The sequence below is a fragment of the Cnephaeus nilssonii genome (assembly GCF_951640355.1).
Source record: "Cnephaeus nilssonii genome assembly, chromosome: 11".
Classification (NCBI taxonomy): domain Eukaryota; kingdom Metazoa; phylum Chordata; class Mammalia; order Chiroptera; family Vespertilionidae; genus Cnephaeus; species Cnephaeus nilssonii.
This window is the reverse complement of record NC_137082.1, coordinates 67381865-67402813: the sequence shown is the minus strand read 5'-3', so window position 1 is coordinate 67402813 and position 20949 is coordinate 67381865. Positions and strand designations below refer to the sequence as shown.

At 48.4% G+C, this 20949-nt stretch overlaps 1 protein-coding gene across 4 annotated transcripts in view; it reads right to left on the bottom strand.

Moving 5' to 3' along the window:
* The window catches only part of SULF2 (sulfatase 2), a 96318-nt gene that overhangs the window by 37396 nt on the left and 37973 nt on the right, over nt 1-20949 (bottom strand). For all 4 annotated transcript variants that reach the window (XM_079784546.1, XM_079784545.1, XM_079784544.1 and 1 more), the window contains exon 3: nt 17243-17482. In XM_079784546.1, coding sequence (XP_079640672.1) covers nt 17243-17482 — 240 coding nt within the window. The remainder of the gene's footprint in view (nt 1-17242; nt 17483-20949) is intronic.

Genomic DNA, 20949 nt, shown 5'->3' with positions numbered 1-20949 from the left:
TTGTAATTCTGTGTATTTCCTTCTGCGCATTTAACTTGAAAATAATTCTGAAAAGGAAACACAGCCTTCACCAGATGCTACGGCGGTCGCATGGCACTGATGGGGACACAACCCCCCGGCAGGGAACGAGTCGAGCTGGAGAAGAGGGCCTGGACCTGGCTCCAGAGGAGGGTCAGGATGAAGGGACACCAGCCGCGAGGACTGGGAAGGAGGTGCGGGTGGGGTGGGAGGAGAACCGAGTGAAGGCAGAGGCGGGAAGGTTTCCAGGAACGTAGCAGGACTGACTGGGAGCTATGCTGGTCCGGTCGATGGCGATCCCTCCCCAGGATGAGCAAGAACACGGACCACAGCCCCCACGGGGCATTAGAGCTCCAACGTGCATCTCAGCCGCTGCTGATCCCAGTGTTTGGAGCACGAGATCTGGAAGCCCATTCAGTCCAATCACTTCCCATTCGCCGGCTGATGTGACAAGGGACACATTCCATATGGTTCCTGGCCTGCAGCTCCTCTGCCCCTGGGCTTCACTGGTTCCCTTTCTTCCCTCTCCTCCAACCCCCAGGGGAGAAGATACATCCTTTACAACAGGGCACAAACGTGCAAACAGGAGTCAGGTGATCCTATACGTGACTGAAATGGGCCAATAAGAAGAGAAGGTGAGGTGTGTGGTGCACGGAGATTCGGGCCCTGCCAGTGACGGGCCATGGGCTGTGCCGTGTCACCCCAGCACTCATTTGCTCCTTCTCCCCGAAAACAGAATTTCTCGCTGGGCACAAGGCTGTCGAGTGGACGTTCCCTCCTCAGCCCCCCTGACAGCTGGCCGTGGCCATGGCCAACTTCTGCCACAGCCATGGGTGGGAGTGGTGTGCTCCCGAACACCCCTACAGGCAGTGAATGGGCCTCCCTTACCTTCCCCTTCCTGCTGGCTGGACGTGAAGGGGGTCAGTTACTCTGGACGAGGGCAGGTCCCAGGGTCACAGAAGGGGCCCGGATGCCAACACTGCGTGTGCCGTACCATCTCTGGGCAGTTAATGCCCGAGTTGTCAAATGAGACAGAAATAAGCATCTGTCCTGTCTAAACCACTATTATTTGGGGATCGCAGAGCCCTCAGCGGTGCCGACGTTACAGAAAATACTGGGGCAGCTGTGCCCAAGGCACGCCCTCTGGTGGGGGTCAGCAGACCTTTTCTGCAAAGAGTCAGCTTGTGAACATTGCCAGCTCTGCAGCCACATGGTCTCTGCTGCAATTATCCACCTCTGCCACGGTAGAGCGAGAGCAGCCCCAGACCACAGGCAAAGGAACGGCCACTGCTACATTCCAATAAAACTTTATTTATAAAAACAGGAGACAGATTCCTATGGGCTGTAATCAGCTGACCCCTACCATTCAGGAATGTGGCCTATATTGGCAAGGTCATCATCATCATCTTTTTATTTTTTTTTAAGAAAAGCTTGGAATCTGTATTTTTTGGTGACATTTCCAGATTTTCAAAAACACCCTGTAACCCAAAGAGAATGTTATCGGGCTGGGGGCTGGACTCAGGCTGTCGGCTGCCATTTTGCAAGACCCAAATTTGGTCCCGGGTGGTACAGGGTAGCAGCTGAGCTGGTCCAGGCCCAGTTTCAACCCCACCCCTGCTGCCAGTAGAAGCGCCTGAGTGGTGAGACCTTCACCATCTGCCATTTGGCTTTTGGGGCGCCTGGCTTGGGCAGAAGAGAACAATCCACTAACTTTCTGGGGGTGGAGCTGGGGTCTCCGGGGGAACAAGTGATAAATGAGAAGGAAGTGCTTTTGCAAACTCTAGAACACCATAAATATTAGATGTGGAATGCCACAGGGCTGAAGTCTTTGTTTTTTGGCAGACAAATTGGCTGAGGAAGCAAGGCCGGGAAGAAATGCATTAAATAAACCCAGAGCCCCAAAGCTCCGAGGGCGGGGGCACCTCTGATATTCTGTAACTGGATCCTTTTAACTTTGGGCTGCTTGCAAGGTTACAACATGAATCTCTTTCTTCTGAAAAGACAGCAAATGCAAATTGCTGCACAAAGTGATAAATCAATGCTGTGGAAAGTTCTGGATAACAGAGAAGGGATCTCGCTGAACAGAGACCTGTGGGGGAAGCAAACGAGGAAGGTGGGGGCTGGGAGAAATGCCCTCCTCGCGCTTGCCCTTTGAGGAGGAAGCTGGATTTGGGTTTCTGCGGTAGACATCTGTTTTACTTTCTGGCCCAGCATCCATTCTCCTGTCTTTTGGAAACTGCCGTCTGAGGGAACCAACTTTTCTCCTCTCTCAGTCTTACCTACTCAGGTGAGGTTGTTTCTATCTCCCAGATACTAGGTGAGGCACGTGATCTGGGCCTGACCAATCAGGATGTTCCATCTCCCCTGGCTTGTGTGAATGGAGGGACACATGACGCTGGCGGAGCCAATGAAAGCCTGCCCTGAGACTTGTGCTGAGCACTGGAAAGATGCCCCCTTTCAGCCAGGGTCAAGACCCCGGTGAGATGGGACCTGTGGGGACCATCTTAACATCACAAAGGAGAACCTCCTCAGAATAAAGCCAACCCAAATGAAAGAGCATTCACTAAGCAGAAAGGCAGGCTTCTGATGAAAATGTTTGAGCACTGGGACTCAGCTAAGTTTGCCTGAACTCATTTCAACTGGATTTTTTAATGCTGGACAAGTGAAATAGTAATCCAAATTCCATTCTGTTCTCCTTTTCTGCATACTTCAAGCCTAAGGCCTAAGAGCCATCCATTCATTCAACTCTCTACTGAGTACCCAGTACCTGCCAGGCACTGTTCTTGGGGCTGGTGATACAGCAGTGAACAGAACAGGCAAGAAGTAAGCTCAAAACACTGGAGATAATTTCAAGGGGGTAATAAGTCCTTTGAGGAACATAAAACAGCATCATGGTAGAGAGTGGCGGGGTGGGGACAGCTAATTGATGCAGAAGGGATGCTAGAGATGGAAGGGCAATGGTGACGAGAAACAAGCTGTGTGAGCAGCACTTTCGGCAGAGGCAGCAAGTGCAAAGGGCCCGTGCAGGTTCGACCCTGGAATGTTTAAGGAACAGCAGAGAGGTCAGGTGTTGTTAGAAAGAAATGGAGAGGGGTAGGAGACGTGGGCAGAGAGGTGCCAGGCCTTGGCAGCCCTGGCAAGAATCTATGAGTTTATTCCAAGAGCAGTAGGCGGCAGTAGAGGGTTGTAAGCCGGGAGGGACATGATTAGATTTCCATTTTTTTCAAAGCTGCTTCCGGCTCCTGGGAGGAGGGGAGGACTGGCTAATTGCCTGGGGGAGACACAGGGACCAGCAAATAACCAGAGGGAAGGCTGAGGGCTCCGCTTGCCACTTCCCTTCACAAGCACCTGAGTTTGGCCCTCCCGTTTTTTGTCAAGGTCATGGCTATGGAGGAAAGCTGGGCTGGAGATGATCCTGAGGCCCGGGGCCTTGTAACCTGTGTGTCAGAGGTATGGAAGCGGGCTGCTTGGGCCTCTAATTAAATGTTGGCCTTAGCCACCCACTCCACGCAGCTCCAGCAAATGAGGACCAGGGCCCATCTATTTCCTGGAAACTCCATTAGTGGCAGGGGGGTAGGCAGCATGGAGGGCTCCCCAGCACTAGGGACAGTTTTTTTTCACTTGCTGAGTCAACATCAAGATGAGTTGTATCTGAAAACCTGTTCGCCCCTTTAAAGAGAGGTTTTGTCCAGAAGGATGGGACAGGGGAGGGAGAGAGAACCCATAACAGACCCTCAGAACAGGGCCTGGGGAGACTGTCAATCAATGGCTATTTAATTATCACCTTGGAGGAATCAGACACTAAGCCGATCCTTCAAAGAGCTGTTCTCAACGCCATTAGACTGATGTCCCATTTCTATGACAAATATTGTATAATGCTCCTTTATTTTCCTGAAAGGAAATTTATAGGTGACAAACGCTACCTATGCACATCATTTCAAAAAAAAAAAAAATCAATACAATGCCCTAACTGCGATCCCTAAGAAGAATAAAAGGAAGGCAATTTATAACAAAGACAAATTTCAGTGTGAACTCCCGAGCACATCCATCAAGGAGACAGGACGAAGCAGGCAGATGCCGTTACCTAGACGCAGATTCACTGGGAGTGTGACAGCCGCGGGCGGGCCGGCGCAGCCTGGGTGGGCCTGCGGCATCTGCAATTCAAATGCTCTGGGTGGCACTGCCATCAGCTCCTCATTTTCAGCAACGGGGAGTAACTCTTGGGAGGGTTTTGTATTCAAATATAACGTTTTCTCTGGTGCAGCCACTGTGGGAAACATTATGGCGTTTCCTCAAAAAATTAAAAACGGAATTGCCTTTTGACCCAGCAATTCCACTTTTGGGAATATATCCTAAGAACCTCAAAACACCAGTCAGAAAGAATGTATGCACCCCCATGTTCATAGCAGCACAATAGCGGAGGTCTAGAAACTGCCCAAGCGCCCATCGGTAGATGGTGCATTTACACAACGGCATCTTACCCTTCGAGACAGCGTGGATGAACCTGGAGGGTATTACGCTAAGTGAAATAAGCCAGTCAGAGAAGACAAGTACCATGTGGTCTCACTCATATGTGGAATCTAATGAACAAAAAGACGAACAAAATGGAAGCAGATACATGGGTACGTGGAACAGACTGACAGAGGTCAGAGGGGAGGAGAATGGGGGGGCACTGGATAAAAAGAGGCGAAGAGATGAGACAAAGAACACATATGCAAAACCCATGGACACAGACAGCAGAGTGGTGAAGGGCAGGGAAGGGATGGAGGGGGCTGGGTGGAGGTGGGCAAAAAGGAGGGGGGGGAAATGGGGAAATTTATAATAATGCTAACAATAAAAAAATATTTTCTCCATTTACTTATCACTTACGTTCCTGGAAAACTCAGGCCATATTAAAATTGCAAAAAACCTTTAGGGTTTATATATAAAACTAGAGGCCCGGTGCACAAATCCATGCACCATGGGGAGGAGGGAGGGAGACTCTCAGCCTGGCCTATGCCCTCTCGCAATCCAGGACCCCTCGAGGGGATGTAGCAGTGTGCGAAGCTGCAGGCAGCCGCTGCGCTTGCCACCGTGAGCCCGGCTTCTGGCTGAACGGCACTCCCGCTGTGGGAGCGCACCGACCACCAGGGGGCAGCTCCTGCATTGAGCGTCTGCCCCCTGGTGGTCAGTACACGTCATAGCGACCGGTTGTTCCTGTCGTTCCATCATATAGGTCGCTTAGGCTTTTATAGATATAGAAGATGTACTTAGGGTCAAGGCTCAGACAACATTTCTACTGGATCAAGTAATGATCCAATAGAAAACTCTGAAGCCATGTGGAATACTAGGCAATATGGGGACCAGGTGGGGCTCTCAGTGCAGAGCAGGGCACCAAAGGTCCCTGGTCCTTGCCCGCTGGAAGCCAGCAGCATCCCCAACCTTTATAACCACCCGAAGTGCTTTCATAGATTTTAACCCCTAGGGGGCGGTGTGCTCCCTCGAGAACCACCAGGTTAGAAAAAAGTTTGCAAACTGGTGGGTGGCTTGTGGGCCAAATCTATGCCACAGGTATGTTTACTTTGGGCCTGCCTGGTATTTTATTTATTTTTAAAAAGTAGAGCAAATAGTCCACATTTGGAAACCAGGCAATTTCACATAAAAAGCTGCATATCGCACTTTTGACAAATCAGAAGATCTGACAACTCTGGGCCCATTCATCATCCAATGGGCACACGTGGCTTTGCCCTCTGCCCCACCGGGACCCTCTCTGCACTGGCTCCCGGACAGACAGGGTTCCCACAGGCCTGGCAGAGAGCGACCCCCTCGTCTCCTCAGCCTTGGGGAGACTGACGCGTGGGGTGCCCCATTTCCCTTCCTTTGCTGAAAGCCCTCTCACCCTCTGCTCTGACCTCTCTCTGGGCAGCACAGGTGGGCCCTGCAAGGGCTCCCAGGGTGTGCTGACAATGCCTTGCTGGCCGAGGCGGGGCGTGCCGTATGCTAGAGAACGGGACCTGTCTGTGGACGGGCGGCACCCGCTGGCCTCAGGGTGCAGTGTTCCTGTGTGACAGCCCTGACTCGGAAACCCTGACCCGCGAGGCCCGGCGATGGACTGGGAGGGCTCGGAGAAGTGGGGTGGAAAAACTAGATCCCCGTGCTCGGGCCCGAGGGGGTAACACTGAGGTAAGAAGGGGGCGCACCCACCTCCTAGGCTGGTGAGAGCGCCTGGCGCAAGGTCTGAGAGCGGTAAACCCTCGGCGACAACTCGCATTTTTATTACCGTTTTTATTTTATTATTATAGTCTCGAAGGTTTGTGCGCCCGCCTCTAGGAGAGATTTTGCTTGGATTACATCCTGTTCCAGGGCTGTCCAACAGAACTCCAGGCGATGATGGAATCCTTCCCTGTCCGCACCCGTCCATCTGGCACCCGCACGTGCTTAGGGGCACCCGAAACACGGTTAGTGCGACTGGGAAATGGAATTTCAAATATGATATATATATATATATTTTGTTGTCACGTATTCATTTTTTACTTTTTATTTATTTTTATTTTTATTAACCCTCACCTGAGGACACGCGTAGAGAGAGGGAGATGAGAGAGAGGTTGAAAGAAACATCGATGTGGGAGAGAAACACTCATCAGTGACCTTCCATATGTGCCCCAATTGGGGATTAAACCTGCAACCCAGGCACGCGACCCGGAATCGAACTGGCCATCCTTTCGGCACAGGATGACACTCAGCCACCCGAGCCACTCCAGCTGGGCAAATTTCATATATTTTTAACTAAAGTTAAAAAACTCGCGGTGGCTACCGTGTTGGGCCCAGCAGCTCTAGTCTAAGCCCTTCCAGAATATTCAGGGGAGTCACAGCTGACAACAGGGAGGGGACTGCAAAAGGCCACACGTACCCTAAAACCCCCTCAAAGCCTCTCGCAGCTTGGCAGACAGGCCCCCCCCCGCCCCCCCCCCCCCCCCCCCGCAAGATGTTCTGCCTCTCACTTTTATTTTGACTTCCATGGTCATTTTAATGCCCGCCGAAGTGAGAGCGAATCCAAAGCGGGGAGCCGACAGGCTGGGGAGCCGGCAGGCTGGGGAGCCGGCAGGCTGCGTGGCCAGGACCACAGTGGGCGGGGAAGCCGGGCGGCTGGCCTTCTCAGAGCTCCTGCTGCCTGCAGGGTTCCCTCCAGTTCAACCCCAAGACTCTGCAGCTTTCATGGGGGTTACCACGCCATTGTGAGCATTAAATAGGTGGTGTGTGCGAAAGAACCCAGCCGGTGTGGCCTCAATCGTGACCCTGAAAATTGAACCCCGGGGATTTGTAAATGCGACTTTAGGGAGAGGGTCTTTGTAGATTCAATCGAGTTACGATGAGGTCGTACTGGGTCCGAGTGAGCTCCCATCCAGTGACTGGTGTCCTTATGGGAAGAGGGGAATCAGGACACACACATGCAGACGGGAGCCCATGCGAAGGGTGGGCGCCCTGGGAGAGAGCCACGCGCAGACGGAGGCAGCGATCGGAGTGATGCAGCCGCGAGCCAAGGGCTGCCTGTGGCCACCAGAAGCTAGGAGATGCCAGGAAGGATGCTCCCCGAGAGTCGTCAGAGGGGTGTGGCCCCGATGTCACTTGATTCTGGGCTTCTAGCCTCCAGACTGTGAGAGAACGTGTTTCCATTGTTTCACGCCACCCAGGCCGTGGCACCTGTTCTCGCCACAGGAAGGGGCGGGACAGAGAGTGCTCCGATGTGCTGCCCGTCAGCCTCACACCCAGCTTTCCCTCTTTCCAGGGACCCTTCCCCTCCCAGCCCCAGGGAACCTCTCCTCCCAAGTGCGTGGCGCTGGTCACGGGACCCTCAGGGTACCCTCATATGAAGGCACTGGGTCACTCGCACACGCCTGTTGCAACTCTGCTGTACAGATGGGGCCGGATCGCGGCTGAGGTCACGAAGGAGTGTGAAGCAGAGCCCCGCTCTCTGCATCCCCGCACCAAAGTTTCACCTGTTGTGAAATGTGAAGGTCCTGGAGAAAGGGAGTGACTACTGAATTGGAGTTTAAAGAAATTAGGCCTGAAGATGTATGTGTAAACGTGTGCCTCCCAAGGAGGCCTGGGCCCGCCTGGGCCCTGGGAGGGGCGGCTGGGGAAGGGGGGGGGTCTCAGGTCCCCTGCTGCACGGGGTGGGCCCCCGTCGTGGGGTGAATGAAGACACGGCCGTGACACCCTCAGGCCGGAGAGGGGGCCGGCAGAGGGGCAGCTGCACGGAGGAAAGAAGGCAGCTGTGTGCGTGCGCGCACTCGAGGGGAGAGGGCGGGATGGGGAGCAAACCAGGAGAAAGGCCAAGCGAAGAGAAGGCGGCCACTGTGCGGGCAGGACAGCTGCACCGGCCCCCGGCCCCGGCCCCCGGCCCCCGGCCCCCGGGGAGGGCCCAGCAGGAAGCGCAGCCCTTTCTTCTCTGTGTGTGCAGCCGGGCCAAGAAGAAAGAGGCCGAGGTGGTGGGAGTGGGGGTGGGGGTGGGGGAAGAAAACAGGAGAGGAGGAAGGAGTCTAGAAAAGCTGGAGAGGGCGGGGCGGGGGGGCGAGGAGGAGGGCTGCTGCTCTGGGCAGAACACGCAGGCGGATCCAGGCATCCTGCAGAGATTCCCTGAGCACCTCCTGGAGGCAGGCAGGCGGCCCTCTGCGGGACACGCGGACACTGTGACCGCCATCGGAACACCGGTCTGGGGGGGGGGGGGGGTGTTGTGTGATGCTGTGCTACTCGTACAAATCATCATCACTGCCAGCGTTTCTTAAGTGTTGACTATGTATCACTGTTTTCCATATTTGATCTGCACAAAAACCTATGAACTAAGTAGTATTATTATCAAAGCAGTTAAATAACTTGTCCAAATTCATGCAACTGTAAGTGGTTGAGCCTGTACCCCAACCCAGGCAGAACCCTTGTTTTCAACTGCTTTGCAAAGGGCTGGGAGGCGTCGCGTTTCCCAGAGCACTGTATGACTCTGACTCGTGGGTATATGAGTGCGCACAGCAGGGTAGCTTAAGGGTGCTGAAAGATGACCATGTCCATTTTGTAAAACCTGAGGATGCAACTTATCCTTAGGAGGGTATTTATATTTGAGATCCACGCCTCCAAAGTTTGCCGAAGCCACGGCACAGAAACATCCATTAACAACTTGCTATTTATTCTGCTTAAACTCAGCATCTCTCACTTCATTCTTTGTCAGTCTCTACTACAAACGCGGGGTAGCACAGCACAAAGCAAGATCACTGCAAGATAAAATGGCAAATCTTGTGAAAGATGCAAGGTTTTGGGAAATTAATCAAAGTGATGCTGAAGGACAGCTCGAGGCACCAGCAAATCCACTGACAAACAACCATCTAGACTCGGAGACAATTAAAGAGGAGGCCACTGAAGTGATGGTAAGGGATAAGCACTTCACAGGGGAAACTCAGATGTCAAAGGATTAAGAGAGGCCCTTGGGAAAACTGATCAAATCCTACCACTGTGGTGAGAAAAGATGCTCGATATGATTTCATTTTTTTTTTTGCAACATGACCCCTTATAATTTTGCTGTGAAAACTGAAGGTGAAGAATATCATATTGTGCTATCATTTAAATTTGTTGAACAAATTACATTCCACCCCCAAAGGACACTTCATCAATTTGTTTAAATAATCAATCCACTAGTCACAATTATAACCTAATCTTTGTTAAATATGGTTAGATGTAACATAACATAAGGTTACTTAAAATTTTTTATAATTTCATTGTTTTCAAGATAAAACAGCTAACTAAATACATTAAAAACTATGTACATGAAATGTTGGTCAACAGTTTGTTTACTTTAGGAACATCTGTCCAGGTCCAGTCTGCCACAGTTCAGGCTGACCTTCTGTATTCAAAAGGATATCACATACAAATAGTTGAAAACCGTTACTGTGGCTGTGACTTCAATCCTCCCTCAGTACTCATTTTCTCCTTCTCCCACAGTAAGATAATTGTTAGCTGGGCAAATTACCACCCAGAATGAAAACTACATTTCCCAGGCTCCTTTGTGCTCATGTGACTTACTTCTCATCAATGGGAAATAAGGAGAAATAGAAAGCAATAGAGTCTCTGATCAATTTAGGAGCATCTAAATATATAAAGCAAATATTAATAGACCTAAAGGGAGAAACAGACAGCAATACAATAATAGGAGACTTTAATACCCCACCTTTATCAATGGAAAGGGTCATCCAGGCAGAAAATCAATAAGGAAATATCAGCCTTAAACAACACATATAGCAGATGGGACTTAATAGATATACAAAGAACATCCCACCCAAAAGCAACAATTCTCCAGGATATATAATATGTTAGGTCACAAAATAAGTCTTCAAAAATTTAAGAAAACTGAAATAATGTCAAGCATCTTTTCTGACCACAATGGTAGGAAACAAAACATCAATTATAAGAAGAAAACGGGGGAATTCACAAATATGTGGAGACTAAACAACATACTACTGAACAACCAATTAGTCAAAGAAAAAAAAATTAAGAGAAAAAAAAATACCCCGAGACAAATGAAAATGGTAATATTTCAAAACTTATGGGATGCAGCAAAAGCAGATCTAAGAGGGAAGTTCATAGCAGAATGCCTACACCAAGGAACAAGAAAAATCTCAAATAAACAATCTAACTTTACACCTCAAGGAACTAGAAAAGAACAAATCTAGTCCAAAGTTAGTAGAAGGAAGGAAATAACAAAGATAAGAGCAGAAATACATAAAATAGAGACTAAAAGGATGAAAGAAAAGATCAATGAAAGAGCTAATTCTTTGAATGAAAAGATAAAACAGACAAACCTTTAGCTAGAGTCACGAAGAAAAAAACAGAGGACTTAAATAAAATCAGAAATGAAAGAGGAAATGTTACAATTAATACCAAAGAAATACAAAGGAACGTAAGAGAGTATTATGTACAATAATATGCCAATAAATTAGACAACCTAGCAGAAATGGATAAATTCATAGAAATGGATAAATTCATAAATTCAAGACTGAATTATGAAGACACAGAAAATCTGAACAAAACAATTACTAGCAAAGAGAATGCATTAATAATCTAAAAATTCCCAACAAACAGATGTCTAGGACCACATGGCTTCACTGATAAATTTCACCAAACATTCAAAGAAAGAATACTAATCATCTCAAGTTTTTTTTTTTTTTTTTTTAATGGAAGAGTAGGGAACACTTGATACCAAAACCAGGTAAGGATGCCACAAGAAAATAAATTTATAGGTCAATATCCTTGATAAATATAGAATGCAAAAATCCTCAGTAAAATATTCCAAAGTCAACAATACATTAAAAGGATCATACACCATGATCAAGTAAGAGTTATAACAGGGATGCCATGCCAGGATGGTTTATCATCTGCAAATTAATCAATGTGGTATACCACATTAACAAAATGCAGAATAAAAATCATATAATCACTTCATTTGACAAAATTCAATATCCATTAATGATTAAAAACTCACAGTAAAGTTAGTATAAAGAGAACATACCTTTTTTTATTTAATCCTCACCTAAAGATATTTTCCCATTGATTTTTAGAAAGAGTTGAAGTGAGGGGGAGAGACAGAGAGAGAGGAATATCAATGTGAGAGAGACACATCAATTGGTTGCCTCCTGCATGCACTCTGACCAGGGGATTGAGCCTGCAACCGAGGTACATGCCCCTGGACTGGGAATCGAACCTGGGACTCTTCAGTTCAAGGGACAAGCCTCTATCCACCGAGCCAAACTGGCTAGGGCAAGGGAACATATCTTGACATAATACAGGCCATATACAACAAGCCCATCGTTAACATTATATTCAACGATGAAAGCTTTTCCTCTAAGATCAGGAACGAGACGTGGATGCCCATGCTTACGACTTTTATTCAACATAGTATTGAAAGTCCTAGCCAGAGTAATTAGGCAAGAAAAGGAAGAGTCATCCAAATAAAAAAGGAAGAAGTAAACTGTCACTATTTGAAGATATGATATTATAGATAGAAAACCCTAAAGAATGGCTATTCAAAGTCTACAAAAAAAATTGTTAGAATTAATAAACAAATTCAGTAAAGGTGAAGGATACAAAATCGATATGCAAAAATCCATTGTGTTGCTGTACATTAATAGCAAACTATCAGGAAGAGAAATTAAGAAAACCACGTATTGTGGTTAAGCACTGACCTATGAACAGATGATCACTGTTTGATTCCCTGTCAGGGCGCATGCCCAGTTTGCAGGCTTGACCCCCCCCCAGTGTAGGTCACGCAGAAGGCAGCCAATCAATGATTCTCTTTCATAAGTGATGTTTCTATCTCTCTCCCCCTCTCCTTTCCTCTCTGAAATCAATAAAAAATTAAGAAAACAATTCCATTTACTACTACACCAGAAAGAATAAAATACCTAGGAATGAATCTTACCAAGGAGGTAAAAGACCTCTACATTGGAAACTACTAGTATAAGACATCGATGAAAGAAACTGAAGAATTCACAAATAAATGGAAAGGTATTATGTGTGCAGGTATTGAAAGAATTAATAATGTTAAAATGCCCATACTACCCAAAGTGATCTACAGATTCAATGCAAAAGTGATCTACAGATTCAATGCAATCCCTATCAAAATTCCAACGACATTTTTCACAGAAATAGAACAAACAATCCTAAAATTTGTTGCAACCACAACAGACTCTGAATGGCCAAAGCCATCTTGAGAAGGAAGACCAAAGCTGGAAGCATTATGCCTCGAATTCCAAACACAGAGTGGGGCAAAAGTAGGTTTACAGTCGCCCCACCTTGTATATGACACAGTTACAATAATGAAAACAGTATGGAGTTGGCATAAAAACAGGGACACAGATCAGTGGAACAGAACAGACAGCCCAGAAATTAACCCATACATTTATGGCCAATTAATTTATGACAACGGGGCCAGGAATATAAATAGGGAAAGGACAGTCTCTTTAATAAATGATGTTAGGAAAACTGGACAGCCACATGCAAAACAATGAAACCGGACCACTATCTTTTACCACACATAACTCAAAATGGATTAAAGACTTGAACGTAAGATCTGAAACCATAACTTGACATCAGTCTTGGTGATGATTTTTTTTTTTTAATTTCACACCAAAAGCAAAGGCAATAACAGCAAAAACAAATGAGACCACATCAAACTAAAAAGCTTCTATGCAGCAAAGGAAACCATTAACAAAATGAAAAGGCAACCTATTGAATGGGAGGAAAGATTTGCAAATCATATATATGATAAGGGGTTACTATCCAAAGAACTCACACAACTCAATAGCAAAAAAACAAACGTTCTCATTAAAAAATGGGCAGGGGATCTGAATAGACTTTTTTTTTTTCCTGAAGAAAATGTACAGATGGCCAACAGGTACATGAAAAGGTGCTCAATCTCATTCATCATCAGGGCAATGTAAAACCACAGTGAGGTAGCACCTCACACCTGTTAGGATGGCCATCAAAAAGACAGGAAATAACGAGCAAGAACGTGGAGTAAAAAGAGCCCTTTGCACTGTTTATGGGAATGTAAATTGGCGCCGCCACTATGGAAAAACAGAATCCTATGGCAGTTCTTCAAAAAATTAACAATAGAACTACCATATGCTCCAGCAATTCCACTTTTGAGCAGTTATCCAAAGAAAACGAAAACACAACCTCAAAAAGACATAGGCACCCTGTGTTCGTTGCAGCATTATTTACCCAAGACATGGAAACAATCGGTGTCCGTCAACGGATGAACGGATAAAGACACATACACACACACAATGGAGTATTGTTCAGCCATAAAAAGGAGAAAATTTTGCCATGTGAGACAAGGTGGATGGAACTTGAGGGCATGATGCTAAGTGAAATACGTCAGACAGACAAAGACTATTACCATAGGATATCCCTTACATGTGGAATCTAAAAAATAATTGAGCTCATAGATACAGAGAAGAGTTTGGTGGTTGCCCAAGGCAGGGGCTTAGGGAGTGGGTGAAATGGGTCAAAGGCACAAGCCATGAGGATGGAATATGTAGCATGGTGACTACAGTTAATAATACTGTACTGCGTGTTGGAAAATGAAGAGAGTAGGTATTAAAAGTTCTCATCACTCACAAAACAATCTTGCAACCACATATGGCGACAGATGCTAACTAGGCGTATTGTGGTTATTCTGCAATATATATAAATAGTGAATCATTATGTTGTACACCTGAAACTAATGCATGTTAATTACATCTCAGTTACATATCAATTTATATCTCAATAAAAAATGGAAGTGGTTGAATCTCTGATCAACCCATGACTCTGAGTGGGGCAGGCTCGCCAAAGCAGCATGGACTGTTAACTGAGAGAGTAACGAGCAGTTGCTACCTTGGATCTCTCACACACAAAATTAAATCCAACTCAACCAACTGCCCCAGACACCCACAGAATGCAGGATTTAATGTACCTAAAGACCCAAGAACAATTAACCACTGGTTTTGGGAGGGGACTAAAAAGTTATATTTTCTAATGTGAGTCTTACAAATCAAATTAACCTAAGAGGGATTTTGAATTTATTATGGTTTTTTGGTCATTTTTTTCTCAATCAAATAACAATGACCAACATAACTAATATTAGGTGGTAGTAGGTTTAAATGTTTTCATATGAAGCAGCAACTTAACATAAAACTCAAATCTGAGCTTCCTAGCTGCCAGGGCAAAGAGGGAAAGTATACAGGGGACACAGCCCTTGTTATTTAATGATGACTTGGAGCATACCAGTTCAAAGTAAAAACAATTTCAGGATCCTTACTTCTGAAAGTCAGGTTGGAATGGGGTTCCTTATATATTGGGGCATTCTAAATATAACAAAATTTTCGGTGACAGTTTTTAAAAAAACACCCATAAATGTTCTGTGTAGAGAAATTTACATTTGACATGCTTCCAGTCTTCACTGAGGATATGATAATTAAGCAGAGTCTGATGAAATCCGTTCTGTGGGGAAATAGCTTTTCGGTGATTTGTGTAAATTTAAGGATACGTTTGGGGAATCAATTTTGAAGAATATTCTCAAGAGATGGTTCCTTCCTATGTGCCAGCTGTACGATTCTGAAACGCTCGGCTTTGGCTCCCACCACGAGCCCCCGAGTGTTGCAGGATGCGTGTTTCCTTCCAATTTGACGAATGCAAGTTCCATACTCTCTTCAAATTCCCGTGGTCTTGTTTCCGTTTTGATTAAGCCACGAGCACGTCATTTTATGAGTCCGGGCAAAACTCTTTTCTGGGTTGCCCTTGTCCTGGCTGTCACATGAGGGGAGTTGAGAACACTTTTAGGGGCCTTACTGTTCTTCTGGCATCCAGAGCTAACGGTCTCCACACAGGCCTTTCAGCCAGAGGCTGTAAAAAGGGGTCTGTGAGCCACACTCAGTCCTCAGACATGTTTGGTTTGGCCCACAGTTTACATGGAGTTTTGCCAACATTTTTTAAATCAGCAAATTTCAGCAAAACATTCAGAGTAGAAATATCTGAAGGTTGGCAACCCTTAACACAAACGGCTATAATTAGAGTAGTTCTCACTTAACGAACATCATAGATAGGTTCTGCAACTTTAAGGGAAATAACGTAGCATGCAACCAATTCTACCACAGGCTAATCGATATAAACAGTTATGCTCCTATGGCAGCTCACCAAGGTTTTAATGAAACGGCACAGAATGAGACAATGCTATTCGAGGACCCGCTGCTTCTGGACTTGAGGGGCAGGTGCCCCTTCCAGTTGGTGCCCCCTGTCCTGCAGCCTCCATCTACATCCAGGTCCCCACAACACCTGCGTGTTGGTCCTTGGTGTGTACACACACACACACACACACACACACACACACACACACACACACACACGGCTTCCCGCAGAGACCAAGGACCTACATGGTCATGTGTGCGGGATCGAGGCCTTCCAAGTGCTCTCAGCAGGACCCACATTCTGGGGGATTCCCGCTGTGGAATGAGTCTGCAAGAAGACACACCTTGCCAGCTCGCTCCCCAGCCCAACGGGTCCCCGCAGCCACGCCCTGTAACTGACGGAAGCTGTGAACCGGAAGCTGTGAACGGCGCTGAGGGAGGCATCGTCTTTGCTCACGTCACTCCCGCCCCAGCCATCGCCTGCTCACTGGAACACGACTTCCTGAAGTTGCAATACGCACGCCACAGTACCTGATTTCACAACGGCCTCGGCTAAGGAGCCAAGGGGGAGGGAGTATTTATTCATTAAAGCAAACCAAATTAACTGAGCTTGGAGGATTTTGCAATGGTGCCGGAGGTGAGTGACTGTAATTGTGTCTCTGCCTCAGGCAACCGGCCGAGGAGGTGAGTCTTCAGAACCCACCAAAGCACCTCCTCCAAGGTCAACAGGCAGCCTGGCTCACTCTCACCCAGGATGCCACACCGGAGGGCAGACAGTCAAATGTGGACCAACAGTCCATCGCCATGCCGACTTCTGGGCCATTCCATAGCAGCCACACAATCCCCACATACACTCCTCTCCCTTCTTCACACCAGCTTTAGCCCCGTTCCCTAGCCCAAGGTTCTTCTGGAACCTTCTTCCAGGTTAATGGTCTAAAGCAGTGGTCGGCAAACTCATTAGTCAACAGAGCCAAATAGCAACAGTACAACGATGGAAATTTCTTTTGAGAGCCAAATTTTTTAAACTTAAACTTCTTCTAATGCCACTTCTTCGAAATAGACTCGCCCAGGCCGTGGTATTTTGTGGAAGAGCCACACTCAAGGGGCCAAAGAGCCACATGTGTGGCTCTCGAGCCGCAGTTTGCCGACCACGGGTCTAAAGTCCATAAATCAGTCTCAGATGGCTTTAACAACATCATTAACGGACGGAGACCACAAACTCATGCACGGGTCCTTCTGGCTTCTCTCTGTACTATATTCTGTGCTATATTTCACATGTTAAGTGTAGCCCCTCCCCTCTCCCACCCCCCACTTTCTTTTAGTTCAAAATCCTTTGAAAAGGTCACTTTCTATCACTACTACGGGCAGAGCAATCTCATACATAGAGAAATAAATGCACAACTTTCAAATGGAAAGGAAGTTGTCCACGCATTAGCCAAAGCCATCTAGGGTGGCCACACAGGGAGAGACACTACCCCGAGGCCAGGCCACCAGCCACTTCCCGAGGCCCCGCCCGCCCGCCCGCAGGCCCTCACCTGTCCGGTAGCCAGTGCTGTTGAGGTACACGGCAAAGGTGCGGCTCTCGTGCTGCGCCTGCCAGGAGGGCGAGGAGCAGTTCTCGTTGTTGGTGTAGGTGTTATGGTTGTGGACGTACTTCCCGGTGAGGATGGAGGACCTCGAGGGGCAGCACATGGGCGTGGTCACGAAGGCGTTGATGAAGTGCGCCCCGCCCTGCTCCATGATGCGCCGCGTCTTGTTCATCACCTGCATGGAACCTGCAACCAGAGCTGGAGGTGAGATGCCGCCAGTGGGTTCTAACTCATGCCCCCGGTAGGGCATGAAACCATTAGGGGCTCTCAACCGGATGACACCCCCCCCCCCCCATTCCCGGGGAGGGGAATGCATTTTGGAAATCTCCCGGGACAGATGGATACTACTGGCACTTGTGGGCAGCGGCCAGCAAGCCACTGTGGGATCAACCTTCACCATGAGGAGGCATCCGGGTCCCCAGTCCTCCTGGGCGTTTATGGGGTGCAGGTAACAACCTGCTTATAAGTTACCTGAGCCTAGAATGGAACTCTGTTTTACACAGGAACAGATTTTTTTTTTTTTTTTGCAGGGTATTCATATACACGGATTTTTTTTTTTTTTTGGAAGCAACTATTATGTAAACCGAGGGAAGACTACACTTTGCTTTGTTTGGAACCTTCCCAAGAATTGTTGGCTCTTATTGAAATCTGGTCACGCCAACCCCCTGGCTCACCTCTGAATACTTCTGAGCCGAAATGCTCGACACCAGACACCTCCCCCCAGATCTAACGCATCAGCGGAGCCTCTTCTAGTGCCCTCTGGACTCACTCTGGTTTCTGATTCCCTTGAGCTCTTATTCCACGTGCAGCGTGTGTTATTAGGGCTTAATTATACACCACCAGGCACAGTGGTTCCAGTCATGCCTATTCTTGTTTCTCAGTGAAGCTTTCGGCGGACTAAGGCACGCAGGAAGAGGAGGAAACTGGCGTGTGTGGGCACCTTACGGTGGGGAGGTGCTTTCACATTCCCTGCTATGCCCTTGCTCAGCGCTCACGCCTCAACGCCCCCACGGCGTGTGACAACACAGCAGGTGCTCAATCAATGTGTGAAGAGTGGGTGCACAATTGTACTCTATGGCTGGTACCCAATCACTTCGCAGCTGTAATGGAGATAGTGGGATTTCTCTTCCTCTATGGCCATCGCTGCTCTTTTCCTTTTGCCTGCAGTCCTTAGGGTCTGTAGGACTGCACGATGGCACGCTCTCTAAGACGCACCCACGTCCTAGGCCCTGAAACCTGTGAATGTGACCTAATTCGGAAAAAGGGTCTTTGCAGACCCACTGAAGGACCTGGAGGTGAAATCGTCCTGGATTACCCGGGTGGGCCCTCAATCCAATGACAAGTGTCCTGGCAAGAGGCAGAAGCAGGAAGACGCAGACACAGGGCGCACGGCCACGTGAAGATGGAGGCAGAGAGCAGAGGGACGCAGCTACAAGCCACGGATGTCTCGAGCCCCAGACGCTGGAAGAGCGGGAAGGACTCTCCCCCGGAGCCTTCGGAGGAACAGCCCTGCGGGCAGCCTCATTTCTAACGTCTGTCTCCAGCTGAGAGAGGCCATTTCTGTTGTTTTAAGCCACCCAGTTTGTGAAAACCTGTGAGGACAGCAGCAGGAACGCAATACAGCATCTACCGGGCATCTGCGGTTCTAGCCGGGGAGCCGCTGGTCCCAATCACCAAGAATCCCCTAGAGGCCCGAAAACAACCAGTCAGACCCCCTCAGCACTCTGTCCCTCAAGGCTAAGAGTGAAAAGGAGATCTACATCGCTCTTACCCACCTTTCTGCCAAATACAGAAAGAAATGGAGCCAGAGCTTCCCTGAGGCAAACACAGATCCTATGTCTTCACGCTTAAAACATCCAATAACTTCTCATTGCACACACACAAAAAAAGCCAATTTCTGCCTGTGTCCTAAGACTCTTCGAGACCTGTCCTCCCCCCCCCCCAACCCACTTCCAGTGTTTGTCTGACCTCATCTCCTCCTCCTCCTTGCTCAGCTGGCTGCACTGGCCTCCTCACTGTTTCTTAAATGCTCCAGCTCATCCCTGCCCCAGGACCTTTGCACTTGCTATCGCCTCTGCCTGAGACTTTTTCTGAGATTTCGCTTTGGTTTGTCCCATTATTCAGATCTCAACTTAGAGGTCACCTCCGCATCCAAGTCACCTCTTCCCCATCTGAAGGAGCCCCACTCTGCTTACTTCCTGCCACACCAGTGGACATGTCTTCTTAGCATCTATCTCCTGCTGAAATGGTGTTTTCCTGGTTTGCTTGGTTATGATCTGCCTCTCCCCCTGGACTGAGAGTTCTAGGGGATCCAGGTGCTGTCTACCCCCCCCCCCCCCACCCACCGCAGGCATATATCATTGGTGCTCTGTAAAACTCCCCGAATGACAGGAAAACAGCAAAGCCTGCCCTTTCAAGCCCAGTGCAGAGGCGGTTTTATAAGGGACGCCCTCCCGGAGCCAGGTGTGCTTCCTGAGCCTCTTGGCCAAGGTTGCTCCCGGAGCGGGGAGGAAAGGACCTGCTTTGTGTTTGAACAGGAATCGTCAGGCCTGGGACCGTGTGAGCATCTGTATCAAGGTCACATGCCCTTGTAAGAAGTCCCCAGGGGTCGCAGCTGCAACGGGTGGGCAATAATGGGCTTTCCACCAGGTGTGATGTTTTCCTTTGAAGGGGGTGGAGGCGGTGAGCTGAGGCCCCCCTCAACCAGCTGGTGCTAACCTGCTGAAACCCGATGGAGCGATGGAGCGTGGGGATCTCAGAGTCCCTGTCTCAGGGTCTGGCAGAGCCCTGGGGCCTCACCAGCCGCAGGCCGCCTTCTGCTGGCCAATCCGTTCCTTCCACCTTGGATTTTTACCACAAACTAAGATATCAAGGCCATGCCCTAGAAGCCAAGCTTGCATATCGGCCACCCTCACACCTCATGGCTTTTGCCAGAGAAGTGCCCTCCACCTGGGATGCTCCCTCCTGGCCTCCTTCAGGTGACTGACCAAACACCAGACATCCCAGAGAGACCAGTGCTGAAATCGCCCTTCCCCCTCCAGACCTTCCCAATCCCTTCCCTGCCTTACTTCCCTCAGGCCGAAAGCCACTTCCAGTTCCCTTGTTTGCATGCTGCCTGTGGCTTCCACGGAGCAGCTCCATGGGGGCGGGATTTGGGCCTGTCCCGGACGGTGTGGCTCAGTTGGTTGAACATAGTCCCAAGCGGGTTCAATTCCCACTCAGGGCACATGCCGGGGTTGTGGGCTTGATCCCCAGTAGGGGGCGTGCAGGAGGCAGCGGATCTATGTTTCTTTCTCTCAACGATCACTCTCACTCTCTCTCTCCCTCTCCCTTCCTCTCTCTCTAAAATCAATTAGGAAAAAAACACACAAAAAAACTGAACAAAAAGGGCCTACTTTGTTCACTGTCATATTCCCAAGCCTAGCACAGTGCCTGGCACATAATGGGTGCTCAACAGATATCTGCTAAAATAACCAAAAAGTCATCTTACTCTTTGGGTTTCCATGTAACTCAGGAGCCCAAGCTAGTTTGTGTCCATGGATGTACTGTGCATGTGGGTGCTGTGCAGTGGGTTTAAAACATTTAACTTTCAACAGCACTACACAGATCACATGCTCTCTAGTTGGCCGCACTCCCCAGCACTCCCTATAGTC